At 41.6% G+C, this 18,223-nt stretch overlaps 2 protein-coding genes across 2 annotated transcripts; one reads left to right on the forward strand and one right to left on the reverse strand.

Annotated features, from left to right (window-relative positions):
* The first annotated feature begins 206 nt into the window (after positions 1-206).
* LOC119908970 (crooked neck-like protein 1) lies at positions 207-9,701 on the forward strand. Its single transcript, XM_038726957.1, is given in 16 exon segments — positions 207-356; positions 1,683-1,835; positions 2,165-2,256; positions 2,463-2,621; positions 3,031-3,069; positions 3,071-3,195; positions 3,603-3,781; positions 3,982-4,152; positions 4,968-5,028; positions 5,031-5,158; positions 5,518-5,577; positions 5,710-5,790; positions 6,690-6,929; positions 7,893-7,994; positions 8,177-8,425; positions 9,126-9,701. Coding segments are annotated over 16 exon segments (2,277 nt in total). The 5' UTR covers positions 207-308; the 3' UTR covers positions 9,516-9,701.
* Positions 9,625-14,385, reverse strand: LOC119908971 (N-alpha-acetyltransferase 20). Its single transcript, XM_038726958.1, has 6 exons — positions 14,270-14,385; positions 13,627-13,651; positions 13,237-13,327; positions 12,386-12,521; positions 11,957-12,102; positions 9,625-10,634 (listed from the first exon to the last, which is right to left on the reverse strand). Exons 1-6 carry the CDS (start codon positions 14,320-14,322, stop codon positions 10,549-10,551), a joined length of 537 nt encoding a protein of 178 aa, XP_038582886.1. The 5' UTR covers positions 14,323-14,385; the 3' UTR covers positions 9,625-10,548.
* Positions 14,386-18,223: the final 3,838 nt, after the last annotated feature.

Genomic DNA, 18,223 nt, shown 5'->3' on the forward strand with positions numbered 1-18,223 from the left:
AGTCTTGTACGTCTTTATTTATTTAAATATTATTTAAATTAAAAACTAAATTAGACTTTGCTCTAACGTGAAAACCGCACGTTCACGTTCCGTCTCGGTCCAGCTAACGGACGCAAACTCTGTAACCATAGTAACAGAACGCTGCAGCAGGGGTTGACGGGAACTCGCGAGGCATTGTGGGTACTGCCATGGCGGCTCGCGGTGGATGCTAAACAAACGTTTCGTTCCCTGTTAACAGTTTTGTTGTTGTCGAAACACTCGAAGCAAGTTTGGTAACTGTTTTTTTTTGGGATATACCTGCCAGCGAAATGGCTTCCACCGCGGCAGGCAAGCAGCGGATACCGAAGGTGGCGAAGGTAAGAAGGCGAAACTCAGTTTAGAGGAGCCATGAGCTGACTTCGGCTAAGCTAATGCTAATGCTAATGCTAACAGCGCTAAAGTTTAACGGAGCGAACTTCTCGAGCTGGCAGCGCAGAGACCTCATGCTGGAAGTTCATATCTTACTTATACCTAAATGTAATCTCACATAAGATTTTAAGAGTGGTTAACGTGAGCCTGACGGAAACCCTACGGGCTCGAATAACAGTTACTGACTTCCCTGTCTAAGCTAACCAGCGGTGGAAGAAGTTTAGGTTTTTCTTTAAGTAAAAGTAGTAAAATAACACTGAGGAAGTACAGTCCTACATTTACAACCTTAACTTAAGTAAAAGTATGCAAGTATTATCAGCTGCAAAATGTAATTTAAAGTACCAAAAGTAAAAGAACTCGTACGTTAAATGATCCCTGTCTGTGTTTTACTATTATGATGCTTTTGGATTAATGATATATAGATACATACATACATACAGGGGTCGATGGGTAACGTTAGGTAGTTAGGAAGGATAACGTATATTCATCTCTGATTACACTGTCAGAGTTTACATTGGTTTACATAACTAAAATAAACACAGAATTAAGTTACAGAACATACACAGAAAAGTTAACTGAGGGTTGTATTAAATTATCCCTGTTTTGTGTCTACGAGTGAAATACTGGTAGGCTTCTGACTTAGTCTTATGCAAATATATTTACAGTATTTAAAAACATTTCAAAGACGTTAAACTGAGTTGGTTGCATATTGCATGGTGTAGTAATTTAGGAGGAGCAGGAGTAATTCTTGTTCATCCAACATGGATATATACTGTATCTATACCCTATTTTATATTACCTGGCAGTGGTGAAACAAACCGTGTGACGTTAAAAAAAGATAGAGATTTTAAATTGAACACTACATTGCAAACAAAGTGCATCGTTTTTCCTCCATTAAATCTGCCAAAAAATATATATGTTTACTAAAAAGTGTAGCCCTCAGATCATCATAACCAACCTGTTTCTATTGGGTAATGGTGTTGTACCAGAAAGTAGCATAAGATTCTACACTATAGTTGTACGTATAGCATGTAGTAGTTTCTTATATTCTTTAAGTTTATTGTCATCCACTACTCCATCTACATCAGGGACGATGAGGATTAAGAACATCTACATCTAATGGCATCTACATAAACATATACACAGTCATATTAAATACATCTTCCCTCCTTCCATCTTTTTATAATACTGCTTTTTATAGCGCACAAGGCATCATGACATTATGCTCACGACTGGAGCAACAACATGTTAAAGGACTTCTTCTTAAATCTCAGGTGAAGAATAAAGCTCCAGCCGAGGTTCAGATCACTGCTGAGCAGCTGCTGAGAGAAGCCAAAGAGAGGGAGCTCGAACTTCTGCCGCCACCCCCGAAACAGAAGATTACAGATGAGGAGGAGCTCAATGATTACAAACTCAAGAAGAGGAAGGTAAGTGCTTAACTTTCATTTTCTTCTCTGACGGCATGTTTTGATTAAATGTGCAGTATTTCAATTCACAGAAATATGAAATATGACCGACGGACTTCGAAGAAAGAGTTTTCTACACACTTTTAGCATCATTACTTGTTCAATACAACATATAATTAATAATTTTGTGTGAGATTATGTGATTACACTTTCAGTCTGAGACTCATGTTTGCTCAAATACACATGTTATGGCTTTAACGAAACATGAGTAAACCACCTTCAGAAAGACTATCAGACAACCTTGTAGTTTTCTGACTTGACTTTGAGCTGTTGTCTGCCTTCTCTTACAGGGATTTGAGGACAACATCAGAAAGAATCGCACTGTCATCAGTAACTGGATAAAATACGCACAATGGGAGGAAAGCCTGAAGGAGATCCAAAGGTATTGTCCATGCTGTTTTCCAATTGAAATAGCTATGTTCTAGTGACAAACCTGCCTCTATAATCATTAGTGCCACTGCTTCATTTTAATATTACAGGTAAATTTAGCCAGTTTTACATAGAGCTTCTCCTTGAACAGACTAGAAACAGTCCCACAAATGTCTCCACTGTATAGTTTTCCCTCATCTCTGCTTCCTTTGGATTCAGGGCTCGTTCCATTTACGAGCGAGCGCTGGACGTGGATCACCGCAACATCACTCTGTGGCTGAAGTATGCCGAGATGGAGATGAAGAGCCGCCAGGTGAACCACGCCCGCAACATCTGGGACAGAGCCATCACCATCCTCCCACGAGTCAACCAGTTCTGGTACGAATTACATTAATATACTGCAACATTTGCCTTGGCTTCTAATGGCAGGCTTATGTGAGGAATGTTTCTCATTAATAATATTTAAACAACAAAAAACCCCAGAAACGGTGTTAAATTATTTAGAAGTTGAGTTTAGTTGAGTCGGTGTGTAAAGCCAGATATTTTCTTATTTGGCCACCCAATCAGAACCAAGTGAGATTATTTATTAAAGCTTCTTATGCATAAACAAAAGTGTACACAAATAAAAAGACGAACATCACAGATGAATGTAGTTGCATCTAACAGTTTGTGTTTCATTTCACATGTACAGACAGAAAGAATTGACTCCTAAATTGATTTTTTTTACATAGCTATCCAAATATCTCCCTTTGCTTTATTAACGTTTCACTTTTTGTCCTTTTAAAAGGTACAAGTATACCTACATGGAGGAGATGCTGGGGAACATCTGGCTGCAGGCAGGTGTTTGAGCGTTGGATGGAGTGGGAGCCCGAGGAACAGGCCTGGCACTCCTACATCAACTTTGAGCTGCGCTACAAGGAAGTGGACAAAGCCCGCACCATTTACGAGCGATATCCTTTTGTTGGTGTTTACGAGTGTGGTTTTCTGAGAAGAGGTGGCGTTAGACCAAATTCAAACTCAGCAGCAACAAGAACAGTACAGGGAAAGTGAGTGTTCAAATAATGGACACAAAAACTTTAAAATAAGCAAACTTAATACATAAGGATTGGCGTTATGGTCCTCTATTACAGAATGGTGAACATTAAGCCACGTCACCCAGCCAGGAACATAAACAGAAATAAAGTTGAAGTTTATCGTCATTACGGTGTCACTAATTATCCTTTAATCTAACATTTATTTTCTCAGTTATTTGGTTCATTGCTTAGTCCTAAATTAGTAAAAATGTTCCCTTTGACTTTGAATCTTGAAACCTCGGGATGATATTTGTTTGTGGTGTGAAACTCCTCAACTCCGCTGTACTCGTCATGGTTCACCCCGAAGTGAAGAACTGGATCAAGTACGCTCGTTTTGAAGAGAGGCACGGCTACATCGCTCACAGCAGGAAGGTGTACGAGAGGGCGGTGGAGTTCTTCGGAGAGGAGCATGTGGACGAGAACCTCTTTGTGGCCTTCGCCAAGTTTGAGGAGACACAGAAAGAGGTTTGTGCCGCACAGTATAGAAAAAAAACAACCTCTTAACAGACTGCATGCATTCAAATTAGAGCCTTAGTCCTTTAGTTTCTTGTTATGCTGGAGAGTTAGTGAAAATGTGGAGATCCTTGTCCTTAGATTGTGGAACTAGCTTAAGAATTGAGTTTTGGTTGTGGCCGTGATTGTACGAAATATGCCTTCCTTTACAGTTTGAACGTGTCCGGGTGATCTATAAGTACGCTTTGGACAGAATCCCTAAACAACAGGCGCAGGAGCTCTTCAAGTACTACACGATGTTTGAGAAGAAGTTTGGAGACCGGAGGGGAATCGAGGACGTCATCGTCAGCAAACGGAGGTTCCAGTATGAGGAGGAAGTCAAGGTATTTATCGTGGATACTACCTTTCCTATACAAACCTTTATCCACTATTTTATGTATCATGTGTTGTTTTGAATATTTATAAACTATTTTGAGAGGCAAAGATATATATATATATATAGCTTCAAGTTTCATGCTCAGGCCCAACACAAATCATAAGCCATAAAGGTGAGATTACAATCTTAAAATCTTCGCAATCGGCCTATTCTCACCTACTTCTATTCAAAAACTCCCAAATTTGCTTCCCACTCATTACTGTGTGAAACAGGGTGATGTATATTCACCTCCAGTTGTGATTGAACTCTCGCCAAATCCCATCACTCAACACAATATCCAGCCAGTTTGAGAGAGGGGGTGCGACTGACCGTATCCAGGAAATACTGTTTGTTATATTGTTGTTGTTTGGAGCTGTTTGGCTACAGTGAGTGTAAGGTGGACTGCTGTTGTTAATCTCACCAGGCAGGTTTTGGTCTGATCGCACCATTACACTGGTGCTCGCCATTCATGAAGAATATCTGATGTTTCGAACATGTAAGATCAAGAAAACCTCAGCTGCTTTTTCAAATGCATTCGGGCCAAAATGCGAGAGAGACATTTCCATAAAAGTCATTCTTGTCCTGTTTTTGAATGAGTCTGCGAATCAAAATGTTGAGACTGTCTGGAATTGAGAAGGAAAGCATGGTTGCTGGCTGTGTAGTTAGTCTAGCAGCTGTCATTTACAGGACGGTACTTCTCTGTTGAAGCCCAGTCTGTGTGACCAGCGGCTGAGAAACGCCACTTCCTGTCCTCATCGCTGATGTTTTTTCTATTTCTGTCAGGCAAACCCACACAACTACGACGCGTGGTTTGATTACCTCCGCCTGGTGGAGAACGACGCCGACCCGACACAGTGAGAGAGGTTTATGAGAGAGCCATCGCCAACATGCCCCCCATCCAGGAGAAGAGACACTGGAAACGATACATCTACCTGTGGATCAACTACGCTCTGTACGAAGAGCTGGAGGTCAAGGTCAGTTTACTCGTGGAGTATGGTGTCAAAATTAACCTAACTTTTCAGACGTCTGGTTAATATTGTTTTGTTCTTGATGTGGATACTCAAATGTCAGTTGTTTTTTGTCACTGTAAGTGTTAAAGACAAATTTCTACATTATGGACAATTAGAATCAGTGAATCCTTATTTTACTTCTCATAACATGTCTGGTTTTATTTGCCTAAATGGCTGCTAAAATGTTTTAATCCTGTTTCAATCAGGTTGTTTAGTATAAATAAAGTTTTTATTCTCTCACTAGCTAATTATCTTACCTGCTATTAATTTAGATTCCATCCCAATCAAAAACAAATACTATAACCTTTGCCATTTTCTTTCAGGATCCTGAGAGAACAAGGCAGGTGTACCAGGCCTGTCTGGATCTCATCCCACATAAAAAGGTTATTTCGAATTTTTGATTTTCCACTTTATAATAACAAATCAGTTGTTTTTAGGTATCACAGAAAGCTGGTACAGCATAACAGTAAAAGTCTTAGTGTTGTTTTTACTAAATTGTGATCATCTCGTTTCAGTTCACATTTGCTAAGATTTGGCTGCTCTACGCTCAGTTTGAGATCCGGCAGAAGAACCTGCAGGGAGCCAGGAAGGTCATGGTAAGAGTTTTCCAAAGATATACTTTAGAGCCTGACCATCGTGCCGATATTATTGGCTGTTATGAGCTAATTGCAGATAGGTTGGTATCGGTGTTTATATCAGCTTATAAATGACATTTAAAAAGCAAACGCAGAGACGAAAGACAAGACCTTCACTGTTGTCATTTCATATGTCTGTGAAGGTTCTCAGTAATCCAGGTCATAGTTATCCAAGGAAAAGTTTCACCTCTCATTCGAGGGACTTCTTCAGTTCTGATTAACTGGTAGGTAATCCCTGCCATTTATCCTCTGAGGGCTAAAAAAGAAACCTCTTCAAGGGTCTTCAACCAGTCCAGTTGGCCTTGATTTTAACCTTCCTTGGATTGTTGTTGCGTAGTTTGTACACCAGAGGGCGCTCTGCAGCCCTCCTCTTGGCAACACACGTCTGGAAGCCTCACATCCACCACAAAACACTGCAATCAACTATTTTGATGTTTTTATATTGGTAAGGTCTCATAGCTACATATAACAAATGTTATGGGTCATCTTTGTTGTGTGTTTCTGAAAAGAAGAGAGAAAAAAAGAATATCGGATTGTAAAATCCTCAGATATCAAAATCTGTATCAGTCTTCAAAATCCCAAATCAGTCAGGGTGTCATATACTTATATCAACATAGAGGCCAGGACGAAAAAAGAAAAAACACCCAAATGGAAGACCTTCATAGACTGTCAGCATTATTTTCCTTTTAATTTAAGCCGGTAAATGTTAATAAAAATTGAAATCTATTTCTCAAGAGGGCCACAGAAGCCATTGTTCTAACACTAAAAACAATACAAACCTCATAAAACAGGCCACCGTAGTTTTGACTAGAAGACAACTGTCGCACACAAACACGATTTCTCTTCTTTTCCCTCTTCAGGGTACTGCGATCGGTAAATGCCCGAAGAACAAACTGCTGAAGGGCTACATCGAGCTTGAGCTGCAGCTGCGTGAGTTCGACCGCTGCAGGAAGCTGTATGAGAAGTACCTGGAGTTCAGTCCGGAGAACTGCACCACCTGGATCAAGTTCTCGGAGCTGGAGACGATCCTGGGAGACATCGAGAGAGCCCGCGGCATCTTCGAACTCGCCATCGGACAACCACGACTGGACATGCCAGAGGTAATGATATCAGTTCTGTTGATGTTCAACCTTTTTGTCTTCTTTCCCAACATTATTTCCCAACATAGGTACAATAAACTATTACATTTTGGTATTGCTTTGTTGAAGGAAGTTAGAAAAGCTTAATGTCAGTGTGGCCAGATGCCCATTATGTAAACATTTAACTGGATTCATCAACTTTCTTTGTTGGTTATAGGAAGACATTTTGGCGCAAATGAAATCACAAAGTGGAAGTAGAAACAGACATGGCAGGATTGTCTGACACTGCAACACTCAGTGGAGTTTCTTCTTTTTAAAGGGTAACTTCAGTATTTTTCAGCCTGCACCATAATGTCCCTAATACAACATTTATTGAATTTGTTCCAGTATTGAGCGAGCGAGCAGTAAAACAGGCTGTTGCGCCCCATAAGTACGTTCACCAAAGTGCTTGTTTTTGCTGCTGACAGGTTGTGGAAAGGATCCCTACAGAGAGAGAGACCATTTTTAAAAAGTTAGATCTTTTTGTTTAACCAGAAACTATATCACTAGATTCACCAGACTACATGGAAGTATTTTTACCTCTCTGGTCTTCCGCTACCTCCTCAACCAGGGCAGTGATAGACCTGCAACACCTCTGTTCTGGGAGGTAAAATGTCTGTTTTTATCAATGGAGTCTGGTGGCTTTGACAAGAGCAATAGTAATTCCCTGCAAGGATTACGTTGCAGTTCGCTCGCTAAGTTAAAAAAAATTTGTGATATATAGACACAAAAACATGGGAACATCAGGTTGAAAAATACAGAAGTTGCTCTTTAATATCTCTCCTTTCTTTATGTTCTTCACTTAATGACTGAAATGCATTTAAGTTGGTGAGGATTTCTTTCTTCAGACTGACAGCATTAGGCTTTCACATAACGGGTTTGGTCGGCACATAAAAATGTATTTGTTGATCATTTCAAAGTGTCTGTTGTCTATTTTTTTTAAAGGTGCTGTGGAAGTCCTACATTGACTTTGAGATTGAGCAGGAGGAGTATGGAAACACCAGAAACCTTTACAAAAGGCTGCTGCAGCGCACCCAGCATGTCAAGGTGAGAACTGCAGCTTCCTGTGCTCTGTGAATAAATGCTTTCCAAACCTGAAAAGATTTGAATTCAGACAGTCGGTTTGTAAATCTGATCCTAGCTTTCTCAACCACCCAACCAAGCCATCACTAGAAGTGTAAGGTAGGAATAAACTCTCACACTCTTATCCTCCTCTTCCTCTCGCGCAGGTTTGGATCAGCTACGCCAAGTTCGAGCTGTCCATCGACAGCCCCGACAGGCTGCAGCAATGCCGGCAGATCTTCGAGGAGGCCAACAAGAGCATGAGGAACTGCGAGGAGAAGGAGGAGCGGCTGATGCTGCTCGAGTCCTGGAGCGACTTTGAGAAGGAGTTCGGCTCCGACAGCACCATGGAGAGAGTCAGGAAGCTGCTGCCAGAGAAGGTGAAGAAGAGGAGGAAGCTGACGGCCGAGGACGGGGTAAGAACTGGACCTCTTGTTACTTATATTGATCCATATTTTATTCTGTTTTTCATGAAGCTTGAATTCATCTCAAGTTGTTGAGCTTTCGTTCTTTCTGAGCAGAGGACAGTAGCGGGGTCAAATCAATACATCTGTAGAAATTAAGATGTTTTATGTGTAACTCATAACTTTACTGTGACGTGAGATTAAATAAAATATCCCCGTTGAAGACCAACGTTTTCAAAAGAGAATGTGTAAAATACTTTTCTATAACTGACTATAACCATGTCAATAAGTCATTTATCAGAGACTAAATAAACCTTCTGGTTCCTTCAAATGAGAATGTGCTGCGACTTTTAGTAGTTTAATCAATTAGTTGTCAACTTAAATTAATCTGCAACTAGTTTGATAATCGATTTGAGTCTTTTATTAAGAGACATTGTTAAAATTCTCTGATTTTAGCTTCTCAAATGTAAATAGTTTCTGGTTTCTTTACTTCAAGAGGACAGTAAACTGAATATCATTGCGTTCTGGACAAAAAAAAGACTTTAGGAAACGCCATTTTCTGGGCCAAACAATGAATCGATTAACCACGAAAATGATCCGCAATGAAAACAGAATATCTGGACTGTTGCTTGGACCAAACAAGACGTTTAAATATTGCAATGAAATTGAATGTTGGAGCTGCAGACACAAACTCTTTCCCTCATTCTTTCAGTCGGACGCGGGCTGGGAGGAGTACTACGACTACATCTTCCCAGAGGACGCCGCCAACCAGCCCAACCTCAAACTGCTGGCCATGGCAAAGATGTGGAAGAGGAAGCAGATGGTGGAAAATGAGGTTCCAGAAGAAACTGAAGCTCCAATGGACGAGGAGACGACATCGCCGTCCTCCGACGACCCTGCAGCTCCTCCCGAAAAGCTGCCGGAAAACGACTCAGACGGAAACACAGCGACTGAAAAAGAGCAGGAGAAGACGTACGACGACCGAGACGACGACGACAGCAGCAGCAGCAGCAGCAGCGAGAGTGACAGTAATGATGAAAAAGATGGAGAGGAAGATAAGAAAGAGAGCCGGAGCGGAGACGAAGATAAAGATAAAGACTAAAGTGATGTTTTTGTAGGAAAGTTTCCTCGCTCAGGGACACGAGGGGAGTGACGTTCATCGTGAATGGATTTTTTTCTACTGATCTGTTTTTCTAACAAAAACAACAAACCCAGCTGAGCAGTCTTTATTGTATGACCCATGTTTTCTGTGTAACGGTGCCATTAGACATACATCAAGTCAAACTCACTTGTTGTGTTGTTTCTCATTTATATTTCAAGGACATTAAACTGAGTGGATGTAGAGAGCTGTAGTCCGTCCCTACAGCCCCATCAGACCTAATTTCAGGAAAATGAGGGCAGTCAACAGCGAGAGGCAACTAATGTATTTATCCCTTTTGAATTGTGCCCTGAATTACACACGTTTGTCAAGTTTAAAAGATAATTTTGTCCGTCAAGAAGGTTTTGAGTTTGTCTTAAAATAGTAAAGTAACATTTAGTTTTGTGTGAAACCCTCGGATTGAACTACATCTCCGGTCTCACACAGTATACGTCACCGACATGTCAGCGCTGTGATGCTAAGCTCGCTTGGTCACTACTAGCTAGGCAACTTCTCGCCTGATGCGTTTAATCCAACGGCTCCTGGTCCTGTCATCGCATCATCTGCACGTGGAAGCTCTCTGACTTTCAGTCATTGAGAAAAAAAGTTAAGACATCACATGTGCGACTACGGTATTTGTTACGTATTTTCAGTGTTATAGTTCAACAGTTTATGACAAACTGTGACTCTTTTTCAGAGCAAATATAAATCAGGATCAAAAAACTGTTGATGTCTCTCGCGGTTGACTACCGGACATATTTTTCTGATAAAGATCCCATGGTGGTCCACCGGAAGGGGAAGGACTTAGGGTCTCTGTTGAGGAAATACAAAGTGTGTACAACCCGTGGCTCTCTGACTCCGCGCTGAGAAATAATAAGCAGCCTCTGTGACAGATTGACTATGTACAATGTAACTGAGCAGGACCTGTAATCACAAATAATTCACACGCGATCCTCAGGATAAAGCGGGCGGCGCGTCAGAGAGCCACAGTCTGCTGTTATTCGATGTCTTCTGGTCTGACAGGATGTGGCAGCGGGATGATCGACTTCTTCTCTGTGTCCCTGGACAGAGCTTTCCTCATATCTGCAAGAAGAGAGAAAGAAATATAACCTGTCAGCTGTTTGTTCTGGAGAAACGGCGCCCTCTTTCTGTCGTGTGATAAGAAGCCAAATAAAGGCTTTGTTTATAATACTCCAAGTTAATCAAAATACATTTTTACAAAAACAATTTACCTCCAATGGCGGATCCATCTATCTGTGCAGATCGTTTTATTTATCTATTTGAGATACGTTTCTGAATTTATGCTCAGGCCCCAAAACAGTGGAGGTTAATAGAATTTCACCTGCTGCTCAAAGCTTTAAAATCTTATTAAAAACTTCTGTCTGCAGAAAAATGAGCCTTTATAATCAGAGAAGTCTGGCAACAGATTTAATACAGAATATTTCTACAGTGGAAGTTTCCATGAAAACTGTCGACTGTTTTTTTTATGGATTATCCAGCGTAACAGGAAGATTGTTTCCAGGTGCTGCATTTCTTCAACAGGCTTTTTTTAAATGTTTGGAGCAACACCAACAAAATGCCATTCACCTTCATGAGTTAGGTCTTCAGACATCTCAAAACCTCTGCAAATAAATCTATCTGCAAGAACTGATGCCACTAAAGGTGAGTGAGAAAATGTTAAGTACCCTTTTTAAATTGACAATATTTGGCATTCAATATATTTCTACTTAAAACGTTAAATCTTTTTGTTTTGTGTGACTAATTGGGACAAAACTTGTATTTTTAACCGTTAAACTAACTGAATGAGGCAGCGGTCAACCAGCAACTCCCAAGTTCTGTGAGGTAAAAATTTGTGTTTTTGTCAATGGAGTCTGGTGGCTTTGACGAGAGCAGATACAGTGACTGGTTAAACAAAAATGATCTTACTCTTTAAAGAAAAGGTTCATCTCTGTAGGAATTCTTTCCATAATGTTGTCAGACACTTATAATAACAATCTGAGCCTCTCAGTGGCAAAAACAAGCACGTTAGTGGACGTATATTTTAGGCCACACTGAGTTTCTTAGTGTGGTAATTGTCATTGAGGCTGCAGACCTACCGCAGCCTTTTTAATGCACATTATCCCCTTCATTATGACCATTTTTGATTAGTTTTTGGTCCTTTGGGTTTCAGTTTCAGCAGCCCAGTTCTTGGATGCAACGGCTCAAGTGTCGAAGCTTCCCACCAGCACCTGAACGCACCACGCTTTTACACATAACTGTACTTTCAGCTATATTATCATTCAAATTTAAACCTAAAATGGAGCTGTTTGCTGAGTGTTTTGACCAAATCAAGTAGGTTGGTAGTCGCAGTCTGCTGATATGAACTGAAACCAATCTCAAGCTTTGACAAACATTCTGTAACTCACCATAAGCGTCTTCGTCCGGTTCTCCGTTGCTCGCCGAGTAATACTCGATCACCGTCCTGTAGACGCTGTAGCCCAGACGTTTGTACATGTTCACCGCCACTTGGTTGGAGACTCGCACAAAGAGATCCACGAAGAATCCTCCCTTCCTACAAAACATTAAAGTCACAGTAACACCTTCATGATGAGGAGATTAAGTGATACAACCATCAAAACAAAAGGTTACATGTGTGTGAAGTGAAACATGCACACAGCAGAGGAAATATTAGGTCTGATTTGTTTGTAATTTTGGTTGAAGCCCTGATGTGGACATGTAGAAAGAAATTCATTATTTTGACCAGATTTTAAAGATCTTACCTGTTTGTATTAGCCATATCTCATCATGAACTAACAATTTCCAAACGCTGTGTGTGTGTGTGTGATGGTACAAACCTCTCTGAGATTTCCTCCAGCATCTCCATGAGTTTGGCTGCGAGGCCGAGTCTCCTGAACTCCGGGGCGACGGACAGAGCGGTGACGTGACCGTGCCACTCCTCCCGAGCCACAGATCCCTCCGCCTTCCCCATAACTGCAAGAAAGCAACGAGTCAAGAGAGTCACACAAACTTTACTGAGAGATTTACTAACCAAGTGAGAAAGGGAAATATTTGTTATAATACATGTAGTTTACATCTTGTTTGTAGTATAACAACTATATTTGATTTTGTTTTATTCCTCAACACCACCAAATCTGCGTATTAGGGTTGATAGATTAGGTTCACTCTTTCTTTAAATGGTTATAACAATCAAATTGTGACATTATTTGTACTTTATTTAGCTCTTTTTTTATTTTATTTTACACCTTCCTTTATACACAGTATATAATGACTTATTTTATATTGCCTTCATCATCATAAAGAGAGAAGTTATGACAGTATGGGTAAAGACAAAGACATTTTATACAAACATCCAAGCTTCCCATCAACAGTTAAATGCATGCACCAGAGCAGTGGTTCTCAAAGTGGGGTCCGGGGACCCCCCAGGGGTCCTTGAGGGAGTTCCAGGGGGTCCCCAGCAAAAAGCGGAATACTTTTTTTTCGTTATAATTACATCCATAAGTAGCACAGCGACAGAATGTCTGACTATTGGTTTCATATACTTTCTGTAGTAAAACATCTAAAAGCAAGGATCCTATCAGATGGGGGACGCTGGGTTCTCTCAACAATCTCACATACAGTTATGTGAAGTATGGGTGTGTGAACATATTTATATAATATTTAAATCTGACACAGCAGAAGAACTTACTGTAGCCCATCAGTTCACCACCAGGAGCCTCTGCAACGATGAAGTACTCCGGCCAGTGAGCAAGGTACTGGAGGTAAAACGGGATCCCATACTGGAGGTCGAAGGTCAACGAAAACTACCAACTTCTGTTGCATATAAAACACACTAATACTCCTCTGGGTTATATCAATAAGGTTAAATATTAGAGAAGAAACCGCTCTATGTGTAACACAGATCAACAGCAGCACAAGCTACTGACTAATATATATTAAACAAACTGGCAGCTGAGTGTTAAATGTTAATTAAAAGTTATCTGAAAAAGAGACATTGTAAATTTTGTTTAATTTATTAAATTATTAATAAATGACACATTCAATAGGTGATATTAATTCATCTTGAAATGAAGGATACAGTTTCTGTCAAAGGATCCAGGTTGCTGTTGAACATAAAATAATTGTTATTTATCCGTTTGCCTAATCAATAACTGTTCTTCTGAGAATTTCAATATATTTGTAAAGACACAAACAAACTCAATCGAATAATTGTAAAAGTTTCCATATTTAACCTTATTTATGAACATTAACGTAAAATATCAGTTCAAATATATTAATTTGATTCGGGTTTATCGATAAACCCGAATCAAATGTAAAACATAATATGAAATTACATTTTAACAACTGATGACAGTTGCTACTCATGCTAACTAGGTTAGCTAACAAATAGCACAAGTAGGCAAACATATTACACTTTTCACTAAAAAACAGTTAGTTGACTGATTAAAATATGTGCCGATTGTTCCACAGGATGGTAAAGTTTCACAAGGTGTTTCAGTCAGGCATTTAAAAAAATATAATTTTAGCCGAAAACAATGGGACTACTTAATTCTCAAATTATTTGAATGGAGTTTGGCACAGCATTCATTCCAGCCAGCAGTCTGTCTGTGGTTAGCCTGCTATCGCTGCTGCACAGCAAAAACAGGATGTACAGATGCCTTTAGCGACAAATAGAACAACAAATAGAACCAAAATAGTGAAAGTGACAAGATTTGACTCACATATTGTTGAATTTAAATAAATCATCGCAGGTAAACGGTCTTAATGTTGTCATCTTGACTTGCTGCTGTGTGGCCTTTCACCTGGTACAGGAAAAGAGACATCGGCTTACTTTAAAAGGCTAAAAGATCAGCGCCCCCTGCTGACACGGAGGTAAAACACACTAAAATGATACTTTCTCACTCAACCTACCCAGCATGAGCTTAAATTTAAAACATCTACAGCAGTAAAATGCAAAATACACATTAATGCAGCAGGAATAATAATCCACAACCATCAGATAGTCAATAACATTTTACTGTACTATGAACACTTACTTACTTTCTCTAAATATTTTTTGACTTCACTAATCCTCTTTGTTATCACCACCTGCTGTTTAAATTATGAAAACACCTTGTTTTCCTGAACAATTTCAAATCACAGTAAAAGTTGAATCTTTGTTCAAGTGAAGGTGGGAAACAGACCAAGCTTGACACACGTACCAATCCTAAGATTATTTTTATTCTAAGGAAAACACAGGGCCATTTTTATTTCATTCTCATGAGATGGAATGAAGCTGCAATTGTCGCCATAGAGGGAAGCAAACCATTAAAAGGATAAGTCGAAATGAACAAGAACATGAGAAAAACACTAATATGTAAGGCCAGATATTAAAGGTTCAGTTCACCAAATTACAAAAACAAACACATTTTCTCACATACCTCTGGTAGGATCCACCCACACAGACAGAACCACGGTTTTGTTTTTATTTGCCCAGGTTTTTAGTGAATCTCACTGTTGATCCTGATCTATAAAGAAAATGATTAGGCTACTAAATGTCATCATTCATCTTGTGTCGTGGAGCATAACATGTCAGGTATGGGAGTAATCTGCAGATGCAAAGGTTCAAGATGAGACCAATCTTTTCTATGGATGTCAGTTTTTGAGTCCTGAAAAAGGAAATGTGGCCACAGAGACTATGCAAACCTTGTTTTTAGCCTAGACGATTGTCAGAAATGCCTCTTGCTGTTTTCATAAGTGTTCATTTTTGTTCTGGTGAGCAGTTGGCACCTTTTCCTTTATGCCATAAATGCATGTGAATGTGACTTTGAGTGGTCAGAAGACTAGAAAGGCTTCACAAACACACACACACACACACAAACAATCGACCAAACCTATGATCCCCTGCAGGCTTTCACCTGGCGGAGATAATAAGCACTATTAAACACAAAGTATGCCTGAGACTGATGGGAATGTCATTAGCGTTGCAGGTATTTGGTCGTAAACCAAATTACTGGATGATGATGGCGCTAAAGAAACAGGAAGTTCATCGTGGACGTTATTATTCCATGACGTCATCCTGAGGTGGACATGGATGTGTGCACAGACTTTCTTAGAAATCAATCCAATAGCTGTGAGGATGGCTAAAAATACAACAACGTGTCTTCACAGACTCTCTGTCCTTGTTACCCGCTGTGAACAGTTTTCATAGGAACTCTTTCCTCTTTGTTTTTCAATTAAAACTGACTAACAGTGGCGTAACAACCGTATATGCAGGGAATTAGAGTTGCATAAGGGCCCGCAGTAGTTGTAACCACATAACTAACCTCTCACGTAAGAAAATTATTTAGTTATGGGAATAATTTGTCAATAATCTTCTACAAACAGCTGATTTTCCATGTGTTGCGTTAGGTATTTATAGTAGTCAGTGAGTTAAGCCTCTTACTTCATGGTGTCTCTGTCTCACACTTGATGTCACAAATATTCAATAAAAATACAATAACATGAAATTTGACATACAAACACTCCATTGCCACATAACTCTACAGTACATCTAAATTAAGTTTAAATGAGGCTGAATTTATGGGCGATTTTATGTTAAGCATGTGCAACGTGGGCCCGCAAAGAATTCTGGGTAATATTATTTGACTTGCGCATTGCTACGAAGAAAACTCCACACAGAAGAGTAGCTAGCTAGTGAAGTGACAGCAACTGGGAAATTAACACGATATGTTGTACAAACACAAAAGTGGGTTTCAGAGGCGAAAATTGCAAGAAGCAGCCGAGCAAGAAAAAACAAAGACATCAAAAATATTAATTTTCCTTAAATAGAAAGACGGGATTGCAGTAATTACGAGCTGTGAGCAAGGAAAGCCAGAGGTCCAAGTCAAGTCTAAGTCTCTCGTGGTTATAATGAGTGTTGTATCACCTGCTGCGTTCAATCCAGGCTTCTTATAACACTGCATAGCTACAAGGAATTATGTAACGGGGGTTACGTACTGTAACCCAGATTCTATGAGTATAGGTGCAGCCCTCTAAGGCTATCGCTATTGGGTTTACCCCTTCTGCGCACCTGCGCGGCACTGAGAATTTTAGTCTACGCCCACCCACAGCGTGGGCCTCTCTTACGTCCGCACCTTGTATATATATACAACGGTGAGACCCAGCCTTCGGCTCCCAAATGCCTTTTCTTCAGCACTGAGAACCAAGGTCCAGTGAGGCCTACAACTTAGAGGGCTGCGCCTATACTCATAGAATCCGGGTTACAGTATGTAACCCCCGTTCTATTTCGTATAGGCTTCGCCCTCTAAGGCTATCGCTACTGGGTTAGAGGTACAGGTACGGGTGGGGTCACAACAGCAATCACATCAGCTGTGCCCAAGGCAGGGCCACATAAGGAGCAGCCGCCCCCCACCGTCCTGTTGGAGAGGGGGCGCACCGCACACTCACAAGGAGGATCAGTATTGAGTGAGTCAGGGAGAGACGGATGAAAGAGCATGGGGACGACCAGGAGGCCACCGTGCAGATGTCGTCCACTGTCATCCCACCACGCAATGCCACTTCGGAGGCGACGCCTCTCGTGGAGTGCGCTCTGATACCACCCGGGGGAGACTCCCTGGCAGACACGTAAGCCTGGGAAATGGCATCACACAGCCAGTGAGACAGGCGCTGCGCCGACAGGGGAAATCCCTTGGACCGCTCCCTGTAGTGCACAAACAGACGCTGCCACATAGCAGGACAGCGCTCGCACCGGGCAGAGGAGGTGGGACATGGCGCCCTCCGCCGACCCGTGGGAGGGAGGAAAAAAGCCAGAGAGGGTGATGACCTGCGACTGAAAGGAGTCGTAATGCTTTTAGGCATGAACGTTGGGTTAGGGCGCAGGATAGCCAAGCTGCCCTGACTCCTGAGGCACGACGGCGGGACCCTCTTGGCCAATGCCAGAACCAGGAGCAAGGCGACCTTAGCTGAAAGGAATCTCAGGTCCGCCGTCTCCAAAGGCTCAAACGGGGCTTGGGTTAACACGCGTAAAACCAGCGCCAAATCCCACTGCAGGGCAACAGGCCGCATCACCGGCCTGCGCCTTCGCACCCCTCTAAGGAAGCGCTTCACCAGGGGGTGGGAGAGCACAGTCCTGTCCCCGAAGCCCTCGTGACAGGACGAAATGGCGGCAATGTAGGTATTAACCGTACTGAATGCCAGCCCCCTGTCCATGAGTAGCTGGAGGAACGAAAGCACCACCGGCAGCGGACAGGCGACCACTTAGAGGAGTAAGAGGACTAGAGTGGAGGCGGCTACTTTCAGGAAGTTTCTGCGGTTTTCATTCCAGGGTGCCCAGTACCAATACAACCGCCTGCCCTTCGGTTACTCCCTGGCCCTGCGCACTTTTTCCAAGTGTGTCGAGACGGCCCTGGCATTGCCCGGCCCTGCGGCGGTCAGGCATCAGGGTCCTGTTTTATCTGGACAACCTGCTGCTGGTGGTGCCGCCCCGGGACGAAACGGTGATGCAGACGGCCCAGCTAATCACACACCTGTCTTACCTGGGCTTCACGGTGAACTGGAAGAAGAGACTCACCTACCTTGCTGTGGTACTGGACTCCTCTCTCACGAGAGCGCAGCTCTCTCAGGAGAGAGTGGATGCTCCGGTGAAGCTGCTCCGCTGTGTTGTCCCTCGAGCGGCGGTGGCAGCTCTGTCGGTC

Source organism: Micropterus salmoides, unplaced genomic scaffold (genome assembly GCF_014851395.1).
Source record: "Micropterus salmoides isolate LMB-PRFRI ecotype aquatic unplaced genomic scaffold, ASM1485139v1 Ms_hic_scaffold_18, whole genome shotgun sequence".
NCBI lineage: Eukaryota > Metazoa > Chordata > Actinopteri > Centrarchiformes > Centrarchidae > Micropterus > Micropterus salmoides.